At 42.4% G+C, this 19,338-nt stretch overlaps 1 protein-coding gene across 1 annotated transcript in view; it reads right to left on the bottom strand.

Moving 5' to 3' along the window:
- Dcbld2 (discoidin, CUB and LCCL domain containing 2) overlaps positions 1 to 19,338 on the bottom strand; it is a 57,356-nt gene that overhangs the window by 4,236 nt on the left and 33,782 nt on the right. The window contains exons 4-14 of the mRNA XM_021209286.2: positions 18,331 to 18,382; positions 15,266 to 15,338; positions 14,837 to 14,970; positions 13,430 to 13,470; positions 12,342 to 12,557; positions 11,529 to 11,653; positions 7,974 to 8,124; positions 7,164 to 7,238; positions 6,886 to 7,011; positions 3,609 to 3,702; positions 906 to 955 (exon numbers count right to left, since the gene is read on the bottom strand). Coding sequence (XP_021064945.1) covers positions 906 to 955; positions 3,609 to 3,702; positions 6,886 to 7,011; positions 7,164 to 7,238; positions 7,974 to 8,124; positions 11,529 to 11,653; positions 12,342 to 12,557; positions 13,430 to 13,470; positions 14,837 to 14,970; positions 15,266 to 15,338; positions 18,331 to 18,382 — 1,137 coding nt within the window. The remainder of the gene's footprint in view (positions 1 to 905; positions 956 to 3,608; positions 3,703 to 6,885; positions 7,012 to 7,163; positions 7,239 to 7,973; positions 8,125 to 11,528; positions 11,654 to 12,341; positions 12,558 to 13,429; positions 13,471 to 14,836; positions 14,971 to 15,265; positions 15,339 to 18,330; positions 18,383 to 19,338) is intronic.

Below are 19,338 nucleotides of genomic sequence, written 5' to 3'. Positions count from 1 at the left end.
CCTTACGTAGATCACAATGGCAGCCATCCGCACATACAGTCCCTGGGACCCTAGTCGTCCTTACGTAGATCACAATGGCAGCCATCCGCACATACGGTCCCTGGGACCCTTACGTAGATCACAATGGCAGCCATCCGCACGTACAGTCCCTGGGACCCTAGTCGTCCTTACGTAGATCACAATGGCAGCCATCCGCACGTACAGTCCCTGGACCCTAGTCGTCCTTACGTAGATCACAATGGCAGTCATCCGCACGTACAGTCCCTGGACCCTAGTCGTCCTTACGTGGTGCTTACATAGACCGCAAGGGAGCCCGGTCTTCTCAAGAAGAATAATTACAGGCAAAGACCAACTTTCCAGAGGAAAAGATACCAATGTGTATTTACCTTTCTCCTTTAATTACTTATGAACCAGATGGTGGAGCATATTGATTTCTTTCTTTCTTTTTTTTTTCCCCGAGACATGGTTTCTCTGTATAGCCCTGGCTGTCCTGGAACTCACTCTGTAGACCAGTCTGGCCTTGAACTCAGAAATCTGCCTGCCTCTGCCTCCCGAGTGCTGGGATTAAAGGCGTGCACCACCACACCTGGCTGATTTCTTTTTTTAAACATGATTTATTCATTTGTACTTTATGTGCAGTGATGTTTTGTATGCATGTCTGAGAATGTCAGATGCCCTGGAACTGGAGTTACAGAGAGTTGTGAACTGCCACATGGGTGCTGGGAACTGAACCCAGGACCTCTGGGAAGAGCAGCCAGTGCTCTTAACTGCTGAGCCATCTCTCCAGCCCAGGACACCTTTCTACCTGAGGAGTCCCTAAGGACCTGAAAACATATTTCATCCACCATTATACCCAGGAGAGGGGAGATTTCTGACTGAAAAGAGAAGTGAGATCCGTAAGTTACCTGCCCGATCCCAGTGGGGTAAATCATAGGTGCCTTCAGTTTTTTTCTTTCTGAAAATAAAAGTAAGGAAACAGTGACTCCTCAGTAAACACTTCCCACGTGGCAGCAAACCAGCAGGGATACGCAGTCAGGAGCATGGGGTGCTTTAGAACAGAAAAGCCTTTAGCTTCTCATATTCATTATATTCATGTCCTCACCCACCACCCCAACAACAATGTCACAACTAGCAGTGACAAGTGGTGGGGGAGGAGGATGCTCTTCCACTCTTCCAGGTCTGGAAGGACCTACAGACATCTGTGAGGAAGAGGAGGCACAAGGGCAATGAACAAGAATCACACTGCCTACCCCTCTATCTCAGAGCTCTGACTTGTCCTCCCAGGAGAAACTGCTCTGTGTGAACAATTACTCTCTACCCAGATCCTTTTACTAAAGGAGCCCAGGGGTGAAAGGACACTTTGTGATACACGTGCAGCCTCACTTGGGCTGGTGTGATGGATCCGTAGGAAAGGGGCTTGCTGTCACATCTGAGGACCTGAGTTTGAGCCTTAGAACTCATAGTGTAGGAGAGAAACAGACTCTTGCAAGCTGTCCTCTGAACACATGTACCATGGTATGTGTGGACCTATAAACACAGCATATAAATGTAGAGATCAAGACATAAAAATCCCAGTATCCAGAGGGGAAGTGTTCCTGAAATTCCACCCCTATCTGAGGAACTGCTGATAATTAATAGCTACCTGAAGAAGGAGAATTAATTACTTTTCTTCAAGAGTGTGACTCCCTGAAGGGGGATGCAACCCTGTAGGTGGAACAACAATATGAACTAACCAGTACCCCCTGAGCTCGTGTCTCTAGCTGCATATGTAGCAGAACATGGCCTAATTGGCCATCACTGGGAAGAGAGGCCCCTTGGTCTTGCAAACTTTATATGACCCAGCACAAGGGAAGGCCTGGGCCAAGTAGTGGGAGTGGGTGGGAAGGGGAGCAGAGGCGGGGGCGGGGGGGTATAGGGAACTTTCGGGATAGCATTTGAAATGTAAAAAAAAAAAAAAAAAAAAGACTAGAGCTGTGCACAGAGCCAGACAGAGTTTGTGAGCACTACCATCACTACCAACACCACCAGTATCACAATCATAATACAATCGTCACCAGCTTCATCAAATAGTCAGCGCACTATTTATTATTTATGTGACTTCATTCTGAATGAAAGCTCTCATTTCTGATATCATGGTTTTCCTTGCTTGTATATATGTCTTAAAGTTTATACAACAAATATGTATTGCTTTGGAATGCTAATATATATATAATAATAAAAAAAAAAAAAGAGTGTGGCTCCCAGCAGGTAGACCAGACTCCAGTGGCTGGCCACACACCACACTCCCAAGCATATAAACAATAAGTTGAACAGGTGAAGACAATGTTGGGTGGGTATGAAATGGGTGGTGGTGGTGGTGGTGGTGTGGATCCTGGAGGAGTTTGGGTCGTTTGATCAAGATATAATTATGCAATTCTCAATTAATAAAAACATATATTATAGGGCTGGAGAGATGGCTCAGCAGTTAAGAGTACTAGTTGCTCTTCCAGATGTTCTGAGTTCAATTCCCAGTAGCCACATAGCGGTTCACCACCACCTATAAAGGGATCTGATGCCCTCTTCTGGCCTTCAGGTATACATGCAGCAGAGCTCTCATAAAATCAAACAAATAAAAAGAAAAAAATGCTATTAAAAATAACAAACAAGCATTACTATTCACTCACAACATTTTACATAGAAAACTTACCAAACTAAAGGCCACTGGTAGAATCATACAAATCTAGCCTAACTAAAGGTAGTGTTTACAGGCTACCAAGAAAGATTCTGCTTTATAAATGAGGACACACATAGCTTATGATCCTCTTATACTATCACAAGTGTGTCTTTCACAAAGAGCTCAAGCTTGCCTGCTAGGATGGACAGATCTCTAGCTGTAGAGCCTAGCACATAAGTCAACAGTTGGCATAAAGGAGCAGCCATGTATTTAGAAATATATTTATTGAACAGTGAACAAATAAGTCATCTTCTTTCTCCATCAAATCCATCCCTTCTGATGTTCTCTCAACCCACGGCATGGCTACTAGTCAGAAACCTCGAATCACTCTAGGCTGCTGCTTCCATCAGAGTCAGGCGTCCTTCTGACATTGCTGTAGAGACATCCCTTTTGTAGAACCATGCTGTTGCACTTCTGGTTGACTAGACTGTTTCCAAGTTTAACCCAATGCCTCCTTCCCCCTCTTTTAGACATCAGAACCATACTTCAAAAATCCTGTCACTTTCGACAGTCATCTGATAATATAATCAGTCTGCTTAGCACCTAAGAATATTTTAATCTATAGAATAAACCCTACATTTCTCTTTCCCAGAAAGCCCTTTCTGATCCAAGCTCAGACAGCACCTCCATAATTATGTTGGTAGCTAGAGGATCTGTCCATCTTGGCAGGCAAACAGCTTGAGCCCTTTGTGAAAGACACACTTGTAATAGTGTAAGTGGATCGCAGCCATATGTATTCTCTAGTTAGGATAGATTTGCATGATTCTATCAGTGGCCTTTAGTTGGTAACTCTCCAGGTGAAATGTGCTGTTCTTCCATTATTTTATATATTTAGCCTTTGCTTCCTATCCCCACCTCTCCCCCAATCAGTCATGCAAGCAAGCTGGGCACTGACCTGTTTCTCCAATGCCAAGCACACACTAGAATGAGGATGAGTGTGGTGAGCGCCATGACCAGCACAGGGACCAGAACAGCAGCCAGTGCGACATCTGAAGCCATGAAACAGAATGACCACATTAACAGCGAAGCAGACATCATGACAAAGAAGTCGAAAGCTCAACACTTTGTATCTCAAAGAATATCTTACACATCATTTATAAAACAAAGCTGGCCACAAGTGGGAGACACAAGTGTTTACAGACTATGGACAGTTCACTCAGCAGGCTGCTGGCTCACTCCACCTCCACCTCTGCACATGTTTAACTGTGGGGCTGTGGGTACAGGGGAAGAGTGGGGAGGGAGAGAGCCTGCCAGAGTTCCTGTGCTCTGGGCGGGTGGACACAGGACTGCGGGATGCTTTCCACTTGGCCCCCGGTGGGCATCTGGCTGTGTGAAGCCACTGACCCCACACAGCGGGGGGTGGACAAGGGGCAGCCCCCGTACCAGGTTCTCAGTCTCTGGCAGCCCATGCTGGATACAGCAGAGGAGCTAAGAACAGAATAGGGGCCCCAGGGCAGCACCAGGCCCCAGAGATAAGGGAAGAGGGCAGAGGGAGAGAGGTTCCCACATAGGCAAGAGTCCTTTCTCCGGGCCTTGATGAACAGAGACAGTCTATGGTTTTAGAGCTTTATTGTAGAAAAGCAGGGGAAAAGAGAAAAGGTAGAAAGAGAGAGACTAGCTGTGGCCAAGAGGAGAGAAAGGGGAAAAGGAGAGAGAGAAGAAAGGCTAAAGTAAGAGGGAGAGAACAAGGTGGGGCCAAGCAGCCCTCTTATAGTGGACTTATCTTGCTGTTGCTAGGTAACTGGGAGGAATCTAGCCTGAAGGTCAGAAGTTTGGGACATTTTGTACGTGACTACTAGCCACATGCTTCTCTTGTAGGGGCTGTGGGAGTGGTAACTTTGACAGGAGCCAGGGATCCAGGAGATATGACGGAAGGCCTTCCGTCCCATGTAGGTTATCATGTAAATTATCACCACTGGGTTTCACTGGGGTTCACGGCCTCAGCTGGACTGGAGACCAGGCTGTTTGTGCATAGCCCATTGCCCTACATTCAACAGCAGTGTAGGGTTTTATTTTGTTTTATCGAGACAGGGTGGTTTCTTTGTATACCTCGGGCTGTAGCCCAAGCTGATCTCAAACTCACAGAGATCCACCCACCTCTGTCTCCTAGTGCTGGGATGAAAGGCATGTACCACCACTGCCTGGCAAAAGCAGTATGTTTTAAATTACCAGAAGTCACCAAAATTTAAAAGATGAATGGTAAACTAGAAAGCATCTTATGTATATGTAGTAAAGTGTATATTGTACGACATCACTGGCCAAAATATGTATAATAACAAGTCCACTGTCACCTAGAAACCCATCAAGAAAATACAGGTACACCTCAGCTGTAAAGAACTGTCAGGTAGAATGAAAACAAGATGTTACATTTGCTAATGACACTGGCAGTCACATGAAAGAAGAATTGAGAGTACAGCAAGAAACAGGCTTGGTGATGGGATCTGAGGTTGTCTTCTGGTCTCCATGTGTAAACACAAACAATTCAGCTTAGATTTGGAAAACAAACACACACACACACACACACACACACACACACACACACACACGCGCGCGCATGCGCATGCATACACACACACACACACACACACGCATGTGCACACGCACACACACGCATGCGCGTGTGCACACACACACACACACATACACACACACACGCACCTGTAGAGGTCTACATTCTACCCTAAAGCTGGGGTGTATTTGTTTTGAGCTCTCTTGTTTCTCTCTATCTTCTTCTATACCATGAGGAAGATAAGAACAGGGAAGAAGCTCATGTATGCAAAGCTGGAGAAAACTATCTGAATTTATACAAACATTTAGAACGTAAAAGTAATTATTAATTTATAGAGAAGGGGGAGCTACTGTGGAGGAAGCGCCCTCTAGTGGCAGGAGAGTAGTGACTGGGGATGGAAAGATCAAGATGAAAGCCAGACCACAAGAGTGAGGACCAGAGGCTTTTCCCACAGGATTTCATGTGCAAGTAGAGAACGTGTGAGCCAAGCCCGTGAAATACAAACAGAAGTGCGGGTGCAGTTAGAAGTCTTATAAAAGGACCGTGTGACCCAAGAGTTTGGAAGCTGTCCTCAGCTCAGTAAGCCCACTTCCACTCCTGAAGTGTTTTTTCCTTATAAACTGTCTACTTTATTTCTAACCATGCATCCCTGGTACAATCCTTTAGTGCAGGGGTGTAAGAGCCTAGCGTCAGTCCAGAAGCCTCTGAACCCCGCACTGTCTGTCCCACAGCAGCCTGGCAGTAAAGCATGCTTCTTCTTGTCCTTCTCCCTTTAGGGTACCCCTGAGGACGCTGGGTCTCACTTTTTGAGGCCGTTCTTTCCCACACAGCGCTCACCCCGTTTACCACCTTTTCTCCTTTTCTGTTCTCTACCTGACTCTACAGCGCTTGCCTGTTCTGCCCTCTCCTCCTCATCCTGCAACAAAACTGTACCAGAGAGCGTCTCCCTTCCACTGAGATGGGGACTAGGCTTTTCCTGGTAATGCTTTCTTTCCCATACTTTGCTGAAAAGGAACATTTTTTTTTTCCTGTTAGCCCTGACTGCTGATTCTCCTGTGACACTGACATTTTATTTTCTGAATTTAACTGAAAGTTTTCTTTCCAACAAGCAAAAAGAAAATGATTTGTACAATGTAACACTGTACTTACCACTGTAATGCAATTTAGAAGTAACCCTAATGTCTGAATGAGTAATCAGAAAAGAAAATTACAAATGTATAGGAAGCAGCGAGTATTTAAAGAAACAAGAATGTTAATTGAAGTACATTTAAAAACTTTAAATGTTTTAAGCAATTTAAAGATGTTTTTCACTCTCCTCTTCCAACTCTCCGCATTAGTAGATTAATGTATGATGTGGATAAAAAGCTTGTTTGCTGCTGTGGTTTATTCATTTCTAGAAGTGAGTTTCTGAGCTGGAGACTCGTGCTTAGCTGATGGGGATCATCAGAGGAGGCCTAGAGGACAAGAGAGCACAGCACTAAGCAGCAGGCTTCCCTCCATCACAACAGGCTGAGCCGCCCGCAGGCTTTTCCACAAGGACACAAGTTTTATGTATATATTTATTTTAGATGAGCTGGAAAACTACAGATGAAGTAAGTGAGCTGGAAACTCTTAACTGAGAACAAGAACCCACCAGGTAAGAGAGTGTGCCTGATCTGCCCACCTTTGGCTACACTGGGAGTCACAGTTGTATTTTTTATATCAGGAGTGGTAGTTGTCTCTGCCGGCTGTAGAGGAAGTTCATTCCGACTTCGAGGTTGGAGCACTTGAGTAAATTTAGGGGCACGACCTTGAAAAAAGTTTGAAGAAAACTTTATTTATTTTTTAAACATTAGTAACTTGATTAAGGAAAGTTGAGTTTTATGTTTTAAATATAGTTACAGGACATGCATAGACCCAGGGCATATCAAACTCTCACATTAAAAGCAGGCATAACTTTACCTAGTTTGGGACGAGCTGTAGTATTTTTGAGGTTATTGCTGTTCCGAGGAGGTGGAGTAAGCTTTGGAAGGCGACCTTGAAAAGGGGTTTAGAAATGCTTATACATTTTGCTTAAAAAAAAAAATTATAGTTTAAAAGGAGCAATGTTAAATGTTGAACATTTCCTAAATTGCTTAATTCTGCAGAATAATTTTAAATCTCAGAATCCAGTGGATAATTATACTTTGCATTAAATGCAGGAAAACTAAGATTTTTCAGGCTTTATAAAATTTTCCAGCTTTTCAATAATTAAATAATTCATTTAATGACTGTGTAAGGAGAGCCAACTATGTATGGCACAATGATAGCTTTGTGAAATATAAGGAAATAACATTAAAATGTTATAAAATATTGAGTGAATTTATTCCAGTTTTTTTGTTAATTCAAAATAAAAGTTACTCAATCTCAGGTTGCTGTTCTAATCCTCAATGCATGGATCTCAATACGCAGATCTACTTTTAAGTCTCCTAGACCAGAACTGGAGAGCAAGGGGGCTGACACCATCTCATTTGTACTGTGAAACTATTCTGATGGCAACTTTTTAACAGGAAAACAAATGAGTAGTTCCAACGAGAGAGGACTTTGAAAGGTGTCAAATACAAAGAAATGGTATCTACCTGAGATGACCATTACCTGATCTAATCATTATATACACATACACGTACTGAAATGTCACAGCATACCATATGTGTGTGATGATGGCATGTCAATTAAGTAGGAAATTTAAAAGGGCAATGGTGGGGACTGGTGTTGGCCACACTGGCTCCTTACCTTTGAGAGTAAACTGACATCCGAGCAGTTCCACTTTCATGGCAATTTTCTGTTGCCACTGGACAGGGTTCACTCTAATGAAACGTGCAATAATTGGTGGCAAAAAGTTATTACGAACATCCTTGTGATAATCTTTGTTTCCTTGAAATATCTTTAAAAAATAACAAAAATTGGTATTTTACATCAAAAAGAAATCAGAACTGGACTGCTCCACCTAAGCATGTTCAACAACATTGATAAAGAATGACAACAGAACAGACTTCTCAGAAAATGACTCAATCGCCATTTGGAAAAGCAGTTATTAAAACACTGCACGTTTTACCTGGAAGCTTATCTGAGGGAAACACTGACTATATGTTATGAGGATGTTGTTAGGATGGCTTAAGAACTGAACAGGAGTACTAACCTGGCAATATGGGAGAAGTTTCAACTGCAGGGCCACAATTCATCGCATCAATAAGCTATCATCGTCAGTTCCTGTGGAACTAACGGTCATCTAAAGTTTATATTTCAAGTGAACAAGAGCCATCACACAAAGGCCTCACCAGGCCTCTGCCTCCACCTGCTAGAGCAACCGCGTTACGGCACTCCTCACACTACAATCCCAGCTGTCATCTCTTGTTGCTTAAGGGAAGTAGCAATGACCCTGAAACTCTGTTGTGTCTTTGATTTAACAACTGGAACTCAACAGCTACCAATGCATTATCAAAACAATCTTTAAGTAGAAAACATGATTAAAAGTGATTATCTTATTACCTCAACCCTTTCAAGCCAATGTGTTTTCTCCTCAGTCAGCCCTTATTTATTTATACAGTACTTTCATGTACTTGCATAAGTGGTCCTCAGGCAGGGCACAGTAAGAGTGGCCACAGAGTGACAGTGGGAGGCCAGCAGCAGGAGCTGAGCTGACTGTGACTTCTGACTTAATCGCAGGGCTGCACTGAGTTAAGCAGAGCCTTGCTTTCCCCTTGTGTCAAATTAGCCACATCCATTCCATTAGCTAAAGCGAGAACATGTGTACACTGGACTTCCGAAGTCACGCCCAAGTAGGACAGCTATTTCTTCCTGGCCCATATGCCTGTAACTAGATTACATATGCTGGAAGATACATTAAGATCTTTTAATTTCTATAATGTTCATTCTACACTTCGAATAGTCCCCCTTTCTGTAAGCTTCCATACTTCCCTTAGCTCCTGCTCTAACGTAGATTAAAGGCCAAATCTTACAGTTTTGTTATCAGTGAACAGGAACTAACTAAAACAACATTTTAGGACAATAACTATTGGAAAAGGCTGGGGATGCAGCCCAGTTGGTAGACTGCTTGCTTATGTGCACAAAGCCCTAAGTTCTATCCCCATTGCCTGATAGAACTGGGTATGGTGGAGCATATCTGTAATGAAGTCAGCTTCAGAGTCACAAGTTCAAGGTCATCCTCAAGTACACAGTCCACACTAGGCTACACCTGACCCTAACAAAATGCTCTAGTCCATTTGCCAACATTTACTGAGAATCTGGTGCACAGGGAAGGTTGTTAGACATCCTTAGGAAAAATTTTTGAAAGAGTACACACATTCTCTCTCATTCTCCCCCGAATACAAGCATGGTGTAGTATTAGAAAGCAATAAATTATGGAAGTTTAGAATATTGGTTATACTTTCTGGTTATAAAGTCAAGTTCAGGCTCTGTATGTCTGTAGAGACCTAGAAGACATGTCAAAACAACTACAAGTTACCCGAGAAGTGAAGAGATGGACAGATTGAAGTGCGAAGAAATGTGCTATTTCATTCAGTTCAGAGCCTTCCTCTTCTGTCAGTAATTGAGTGCGAGAAGCTGGATCTCAGCCATAAACAACAGAAGAACTGGGAAAGTGCAGGATGCAGTAGTTCTCAAGACACTGGGCATCGGGCAGCAAAGGGTCAGAACCACAGAGGAGGGAGCCGGACAAGGCACACTCTGCTTGTCAGTACTGACTGGTGAATTTCCAGGTCACGGGGCAAGGCTACCCCACACTCTAGAGAACCCGCTAGCCATGAGGTCAGCAGAAGCCTAGAATTTCTGGGGTAGAGCTTAGCAGAGTAAGGACAGGAAAGGGACAGAATGAGTGTCAGCAGGAATGGATGAACTACAGCAAAGCCACTGGGCTCTGTATGAAACTTCCCCTAAGTCCTCAGCCAGAAGCAACTCAGAGTCAGAAAAAGAACCCTGTGAGAAGTAGAAGAAGCTTATGACAACACAGGCTTCAAAACACTCTACATACTCAGCACACGAGTAAATTTCATAATACAAGGGACACTGTCTCAATGGTGACTGTTAAGTTAGCAATACGTACAAAGAAATGTTTTCCTAGTAGCTTAACTGCATCCCAGAATAAAGCTTTACACACACACACACACACACACACACACACACACACACACACACGGACATAAAGGATTAATAATGCTAATAAAAACATCCAGAAGCAATCAATAGCATAATGGCTGGCACTGAGGTGTGTGTTTGATGTTCCCGGAGGACCACACTAAAGGAGTTACATGCTCTATGCTCATACGCTTATGAAAAAAAATATATGGAAGAAAAATTTAAAACCCAAGGTAAAAATGAAGAAGAGAAAAAATACAGTATTGGAATTAAAAATCCATTAGATGAAATTAAAAGATTGGACACTGCAGAAGAATTAAACAATGGAAAGACAAACTAAAAACAAACAAACAAAAAACCTCACAAAAACTAAACCAAACCAAAACAACCCAAACTCCTCCATGATACTTCATGAGGAGAAGAAAAAAAAAAAAAACTATTGAAAGAACAAGAAGGGGCAGCAGGGTCACTGTGCGGTTGCCGTGAGATTATGAAATAAGAGATTATGGAATAAGAAGCGGGCTGGGAAAGTCTCTGAAGGAAAGTACCGCACGTCTCACTGACAGAAGGCCACCAGTCCCCACTCCACACAGCACCCATCTTCCCTGGGGACAGAGGTGCCTCCATTTTGAGATTCTCTGAAGGGTCAAGCAGGAACTTGGGGATGGGACAACGCCCCAGAGACACACTTCCAATACTCTCCCATATTGTCCCTGCTTGTCCAGTTCCAGGGTCTCCACAGTATTTTACTAGAACAAAAATTCTGTAAGTGTCTTGGAAACTATGGGAATTCTGCAGTGGGAAAGCCAGATTTGCCCTGGCACAGACACTGCTGAGGTGATCTTCCAATGGTCTCTCTATCTTCAGTGTACTTCAGCTTTTACTCCTCTTCCCTTTCCTCTTGCTTAGTCAAAATCTGAGAACAAAGTCAACGTTCCATTAATTGGTAGACTTTAGAAAAACAAGGAACTGAATGTAACTATTTATAAGTTCTTACTTTAGCAGCCAAAGTACTTGGATAATAATCCAGTAACAATTATAACCAGTACTAATTATACAGTCACAAAGACCTAGACTCACCGACAATTTTCTAAGCCTGCTTAGACTATGAAGACAGTAACAAGCAGTACCTAAAATAACCAGAAGAGAGCAGAGCGAGACAGCATGACATTTAACATTACAGGAGCGCCTTACCTTGTCCTGATCCACACCGGGTTCTCTGTACACAGTCCATTTCTGCCCATCGTCACTGTACAGAACTCGGTAGGCAGACACATAGTAATTGTGTTCTACCACGGTAGACCCAGTGGTTACGATACCTGCAGGATAGAGTTCTTCTCATTAGTGCGCAGCCTAAGGCTCGCAAAGTCAGCTATTCACACCTGATATACCCTGCAAGCATTTCTATGGCTTGTTTCCATCTTTTTGGACAGTTTCACTGTAATAGCAACTAAAGCCCTGGCTTTGCTCCCTTGGAGAGATGGAAGAACTGCGGGCACATGCAAGGAAAGGACTATTGTGCTTTTGCAGCTTGCATTCATATCATTAGAAGCTACATTTCAATTACTAAGAATGATTTCCTGGGAATGGACATTAAGCATGACGACTGGTAGGCAAAAATCCATCTTTTAACAAATGTATCTAAACCAAAATTATCGCAAGTCACTGCTAAGTTTACCTAAGTTAAGTTGATACTCAGGACATGTGGAATACAAGGTACTTGTAGCATTGTCCTTAACTATAAATTTCTAAATAACTAAGATTTTTCAAGACTCAAAGATCACTTTACTGAAACTATACCTTAAAAAGATCATATTAAACTAGAACTATTAAAAATTAAACGAATTCCTCTTTTGGCCAAATTGTAAAAAGTACCCCAGCAACATTAATACCCGCGAAAAAAACTGAAGCTATATAATTTTCAGTGACCTAATTTCCGAAAATTTCAGCTGCCATGGGTTTCCAAATAAACTCAGTGCTAGCAGTGCTGCAGAAAGCCGTCTTAACCTGTTATCTTCTTCTCCTTATTAAGGTCTATCTGTAGCCACTGATGCTCGTCAGTGGCAAAAGCAGCCCAGGGAGGCCCGGGCTTTCTCAGCCTGGCCTTCTCCGGTTTCCAGCTGTTCTCCTGCCCCATGTGGTCAGTCCACTCCAGTGCAGATGATGCTGTTATCTGGGGATCAGCAATCACACCAGACTCCATCCCCAGAGTCCCATAGCAACCTGAAGGAGAGAGGAAAATCAACTTGGTTCCCTGGAGTAAAGTTTGAGATCTCTAAAACAGTGTGTCCTGCATACTTCTGATTGAACAACTAAGTAACTGCTTCCTGAGCCCTTGCCTTTGTATCCCACCAGAAACCTACAAACAGTAGTCCCTTGCTGTCTGTGGGGGTCCACTTCTAGGACATCCCATACTCCCTGGTGGATACTACAACCTACAAATGCTCCAATCTTTGATATAAACTGGGACAGCACTGGCACATAGCATGCTATCTGTTAACACTAAGTCATCTCTGGGATACTTACAATGCCAAAGGAAATATATATATGTGATATACACACACAGTTGTAACACCATATTGCTTGGGGGAAAAACAACATAGAAAAAAAAGGCTACCTAGCACAGAAACAGGATTTCCTCTGAATCCTTCCAATCTGTAGGAATGAAAGCCATGGATTTGAAGGTCATCGACTAGACATATTTACAAGCATCAGCTGTTAGTCTATGGAGACACACTATCCTGACTCTGAGGACCCAGCAGGCTGGAGGGCAGCATCGCCCTGGCCTTCTGTAGGTTTTGCTGAGGTAAAGCCGTCTGACTTCAAGCGTCAGACCAGTGCAATGAATTCTTTCTTCAGATAAGTTCAAATCAAACTCGCAAAGGGATTCAGTACTTGCTTATAGTTCCCCAGTGAATAGTGAACTTCTGATTTAGTCTGTTCTTTACATAATCAGGTCTCTATTTTACTCATGGTGTTCTCTAAAGCATATGAGAAAGAACAAACAATTCAGCAGTCACTAGGTGCCTGGTTGTACTCCATACAGCATTAGTTACTATGCAAAGACGATGGCTTAAAGTCCTCGGAAGGCTTACCACTTGTCTTAAATGTAAACAGACTTGCAGATAAGTATCCCCTGAAAGAGAGAAAGGGTCTCATGTGACACTCAATATGTTCTTCATATTCATCACAGTGAAACTTTAATTTCTCCTGTTATCTAAAGGGCTAAGATCTCAGGGCTACAAATCAGACAATGACATGCATGAAACAGACAAACAAAAACCCACCACCAACGAAAACCACATCATGAACATCATGTTAAGGGCAGGGGTAACTGAACCCACTCCAGGTCTCCTGGAGTTCTTAGGTCCCAGGCAAGTAAGTTCTTCTCTTGTCTGACCCTTCCTCCTTCTCAGCTCACTCACAGACAGGCTCATTTTCTCCAAGGGAAATGCAGTAGCCAACTCTGGTGTGTTTACCAGGAGACTTGAGTCTCACCTCATTCTCTGAAAGCACACACCTTCATGTTCTTTCACAGCAGTAAAAAAGAAACAAGTTTTATAGATCTATTTCATGAAAAAGAAGAAAATAAGCCTTAAAGGTTACATGGACATTAAAGGTTACATGGACATTTGCATAAACAATTATATGTGAGCCTAGGTGATACACTAGTAGAAAAAGCTGTTCCTGGGGATTTCACAAGTTGTAATTTCTTCTTTTTCATGAAATAGGTCTATAAAACTTGTTTCTTTTTTACTGCTGTGAAAGAACATGAAGGCATGTGCTTTCAGAGGATGAGGTGAGAATCAAGTTTCCTGGTAAACACACCAGAGCTGGCTACTGCATTTCCCTTGGAGAAAATGAGCCTGTGTGTGAGTGAGCTGAGGAGGAGGAAGGGTCAGACAAGAGAAGAACTTACTTGCCTGGGACCTAAGAACACTTAAGACTCCAGGAGACCTGGAGTGGGTTCAGTTACCCCCCTGCCCTTAACATGATGTTCAAACAGTAAGAAGAGGGATGCAAAGTAATTTTTTTTTTTCATTTTGTTTGAGGCAGTCTCTCTCATAGCCTTCCTGGACCTTGAAATCACTAAATAGTTCAGCTTGACTGTGAACTCCCCATCTTCTTGCTTCTATGGCCTAAGCCTGGGGATTGCAAGCACACACCACCACACCCATCTTGGATTCCACCAGAAACCTACACACACATACAGCTGTGCCTTGATATCTGTGGGTCCCAGTCCCAGGACTTCCCATATTCCCTGACAGATATGAAATCAGCAAATGTCCACATATTTTATATAAGATGGTACAATATTGGCACATAACCTACTGTCAACTCTTACAATGCTGAAAAATATATACTTTTTTTACATATAAAAGAAAATGGCACATGCCCCCAAACTCTCTCTAAAGGGTAGAACACAGAAAAGAATGAAAGGATGCACAAATAATTATATAAAAGAAAACAGCATGCTTACTACAAAGAGTATTTGCACTTACACCACGGAAGTGACGTTGTTGGCCAAAGAACTTTCATAATACGGGGTCCCTTTGCTAATCACAATGCTGATTTGGCCACCCAGCATGTTTGACACTACTCCTGCATGGATTCCAGCCATACACAATGGTGAAGACTTGAAAAAGCAAACAACAAACAAAATAAGAAAATGAATTTTTTTCCTGATTGATTATTCATAAGCAAGATACTTATTCTTTCTTAAAACATTATCTGATTTTAGAAACATAGGTTATTATAACAAAACACATTTTCGGCATGAGTTAGTTTTACTATAAAGATGCCAGACATATAAGAAGAGAGAGATACACATAAGACATATTCATCTTGGGACAAGCAGGTGGCCTCCTAAGCGTTTCTGAGTTTAAAATAACAGTACCCACAGCAGCGAAGTACATCTGTATTCTACTTACATCTCTGTATCCATGAGGAATTGTTCCAGATATTTCAGCAAAAGGCAGCAGACAGCCAGCTGGGCAGTACTTACTGAGAATGAAAACAAGTGAAAGATTACAGAATGCTCACTTTCTGCAGGAAAATACGCCAAAGAAAGACCACATACACTTCATACATGCGTCCATTCAGCACACACAGCACAGCCGCAGCATGAAATGGGGCCATATCTTGTTACATAGCCTATATAGACTTCTTCCACTCACACATATTGGACAGATGGACCAAAAAAAAAAAAAGTTCTTAAAAAAAATCTACAATTCCGTATTTTACTTTACCAGGAGCAGTAGATATCTTTCTACTGTCAGACCTAGTTACCATGGGTTTATATGAATGTCTGCCATGCTATCTGATGAGGCCTGTGACTTATGAATGCTAATTAAATAAATACAGCCCTGTCACCTAAGACCATATTCAAGTAGCAGAAGAAAACACTGAGCCAGTACTCACACAGATATTTGGGGTGGGGAAGATGGATTTTGAAATAACTGGGAGAATTACTATTTAACAAAACACATGTATTTAGCAAACATGCTATGTTTGAGGCAGAACCCCAAGTGTATCAGGGAATTCACACAAGAATCCTACATAGGAGATACTTTTCTTACTGTTACTCTCATTTTACAGACAAGGAAAGTAAAAGAACTGTGCACAGGAGTCACAAAGCTGGGCTCCTCTTACATACTGCTTGACACAGCTTATTTGAGCTAGTGGGTCTCACTGAGGTAAGTCCGTGATGGGACATGCACACTGGAAGCTAGAAAGAGCATGGCTATCAGAAGATCTATCAGAGGGTCTGGCGTTCTCATGAAAAAGTGCAGCAAGTACAAGAAGGTTAGAGGGGCAGGATCCCGATCTCGCAGAAATCATGTGGGTTTTCTACTTCTATGGATGTAGGGGATATACTTCTAGATAAAAATAGGAAGCCAGTGAAGGATTAGGACAGCTTACAGGCTTAACCAGGTGAGGAACTTTTTAGAGAGGTTATTCTGGCTTCTAAGAAAAAAAGAGAAAATGAGTGGGAAGCTCATGGGGGGTGGGGGTGACGAGAGCTCGAATGTGGGTGGTGATGACAGTGCTGGGAACCAGAGGAAGCCTAGCTGACCCTTCCGCCATGTTGCCCAGGTCACACTGAACAACACTGAAGGTAGCATGTTTCCCACAGAAATAACAATTTTTTATGTGCACACGAGTATGTGTTCATGAATGGATGAACATTTGTGTGTAGAGGATGGAATCAATGCCAGGTACATTCCTCAGTATTTCTGCACCTTATTTTTTGGAGAACGGTTCTTGCCCTGAACCTAAAATTCAAACATGGGGCTGGAGAGATGGCTCAGAGGTTAAGATAAACTAGCTGCTCTTCTCGAGGTCCTAAATTCAATTCGCAGCAACCACATGGTGGCTCATGAACATCTACAATGAGATCTGGTGCCCTCTTCTGGCAGGCACATTTGCAAGTAGAATACTATATGCATAATAAATAAATAAAGAACAAACTCATCAACTAGTCTAGGCCGGCTGGCTCTGGGTTCCAGGGATCCTTCTGTCTCTACTGCTCATGCACTGGGATTATAGGAGTGTGCTGCCTGGCTTTTTTGTAAGGTCTGGGAGACTGAACAGCTCTACTGTCCAAGTCTTTGGGGGAGTACCATCATGGCAGAAGTTATCGAGAAGGGCATTGAAAAGATGAGGGTGCTCTGCTAAGCAGTGAGGGATACATTAACTCTATGCAAACTGTCTTGGGAGAAGCTTAAACACTGCATAGAGACAAGACTGTGGGGAAGACCCATGGGTTACTTGTCAAATACACTGGAAACTGGGTTGGGAATATGCACAGTTACACACACACATTTACACACACACAGTTACACACACACACACAGTTACACACACACACACACACACACACACACACACAAAATAAAGAGTTTCAAAGAGTTTTAAGCAGGAAAACCAGAATTGAATTTAAGAAAATCAAATGCCAAGGGTGTGACTAACAGAAGAAAGTCAACAAAGATTAGAAATAGGACCGGGTGTGGTGGCACACACACACCTTTAATGCTGACACTTAGGAGGTAGAGGCAGGTGGATTTCTGAGTTTGGGGCCAGCCTGGTCTACAAAGTGAGTTCCAGGACAGCCAGGGCTATACAGAGAAACCCTCAAATACAAAAGATTAGAAGTGGGAAGTCAAGGAGAAGTCAGTTATTATCCAAGCACAAGACAAACGCATAAAGCTGATACTGCTGGAGGTGCTAAGTAAGAACACTAAGATCTAAGAATGCTCTTATAGCCTATGCCATCTATCTATCTATCTATCTATCTATCTATCTATCTATCTATCTATCTATCCATCTATCTATCCATCTATCATCTATGTATCTATCTAAAAAGAAAAATAAAGACTCTGAGCGCCAAGCCCTATCTGAAGAACAGGTGATGGTGGCTGAGAAGGAGCTACTCACCTTGGGGGTGTGGCCACTGGCATACTGCTTGTGCCCCTGATGGCCACTCATGCATGAGGGAAGGTAGTGGTGGACAGCTATTACCCATACATGTTTTATAAATGTAGGAGACCTTTAAAGGATAAAATACTATTAAGATAAAATTTAGAAAGAATAGTTTCGCTACTTTAGGAGCACTCTTGCCAGACTTAAGAGACTGAGCTGAGCCCTTTTACCTTCAGAATAAACTTTACCTAGACTCCAAGCCCCTGGGACACAGAGGTGGGAGGATCTTGAGTTCTAGGCCACCTTGGGCCACACAGTGAGACCCTGGATTATATACATTTCCACAAAATCCATAAACAAAATAAAAATTATGCTTTTGTTTTGGAGATGTAATCTCTTAGCTAAAGTCAAATTGAAACGTGGCAACTGGATGACTTTAAGTACAGTTTCACTGGTGTTTTAATAATGTATCACATTTTACACCCTACCATGCAGAATAAAAGAATGAGAATGAAGAGGTGTGCTGGAGCACATACAGACACCCACATACACACACAAACACACAAATACATACCTGAACTCTGGTTCCAAAAAATTAGATACAGTATCCAAACAAGTGATTAAATCTAGAAAAAATGTAAAATAATCTCAAATTGTATTCATCTAAATTTTAAAATGTTACTACCTATAACTTTACAAACTTTTGTTAATCAGTTTCTTTCATTTTATGTATCTTCATTTCTGAAACTGTTTCCTTACTATACCTTTTTACTATATCACCTCCTGAATTAAGAGATCATATGTAGTCATAGAGAAGTAGAGTTTATATATTCTTCAGTGGTTTCCATAAAATACAACCCTCAAGTCAGAGAGAAAAATAATTATTAGTTATTATGACTAATGACCTATGCTATTTATAAACAGAAATAGAAAAAAAATGACAAAAAAGAGGTAAGTTAATCCTCCAGCTCAAACTTTTAACTCCAAATGTCCACAGGTAGAACCAGCAGCACCAACATCTGGGAACTCTAAAGAAAGTGAGCCTTCTGTCGTAACCAACGCTCCGTGCAATCACTAAGCACATTCAAGTTTCAGTGCTATAAAGAAACTATAACTTCAACAATTAATATGCATAAAAGCGAACATACCTCTAATTAAAGACCCAGTCCAAGGCACATAAAAAAAGTAGCTTTTATTTAAAAAACATTAGGTGTCTTCCCTTCCTTCTGTTGGGATAGAATACACAGCCCAGATTGCAGCCCACAGAATGATGCAGGGTTGACCTTATTTCACTGACAACCTCATCTTCACTTCATCTCCTGGTCACTTGGCTCTCTCCTGCATCCCAGGGCACACACTCTCCTGCATCCCAGGGCACACACTCTCCTGCATCCATGGGCACACACTCTCCTGTATCCATGGGCACACACTCTCCTGCATTCCTGGGCACACACTCTCCTGTATCCATGGGCACACACTCTCCTGCATCCCTGGGCACACACTCTCCTGCATCCCTGGCACACACTCTCCTGCATCCATGGCACACACTCTCCTGCATCCATGGGCACACACTCTCCTGTAT

This window comes from Mus pahari, chromosome 12 (genome assembly GCF_900095145.1).
Source record: "Mus pahari chromosome 12, PAHARI_EIJ_v1.1, whole genome shotgun sequence".
Classification (NCBI taxonomy): Eukaryota; Metazoa; Chordata; class Mammalia; order Rodentia; family Muridae; genus Mus; species Mus pahari.
The sequence above is the reverse complement of the archived record's forward strand: the minus strand, read 5'-3'. Positions and strand labels throughout refer to the sequence as shown.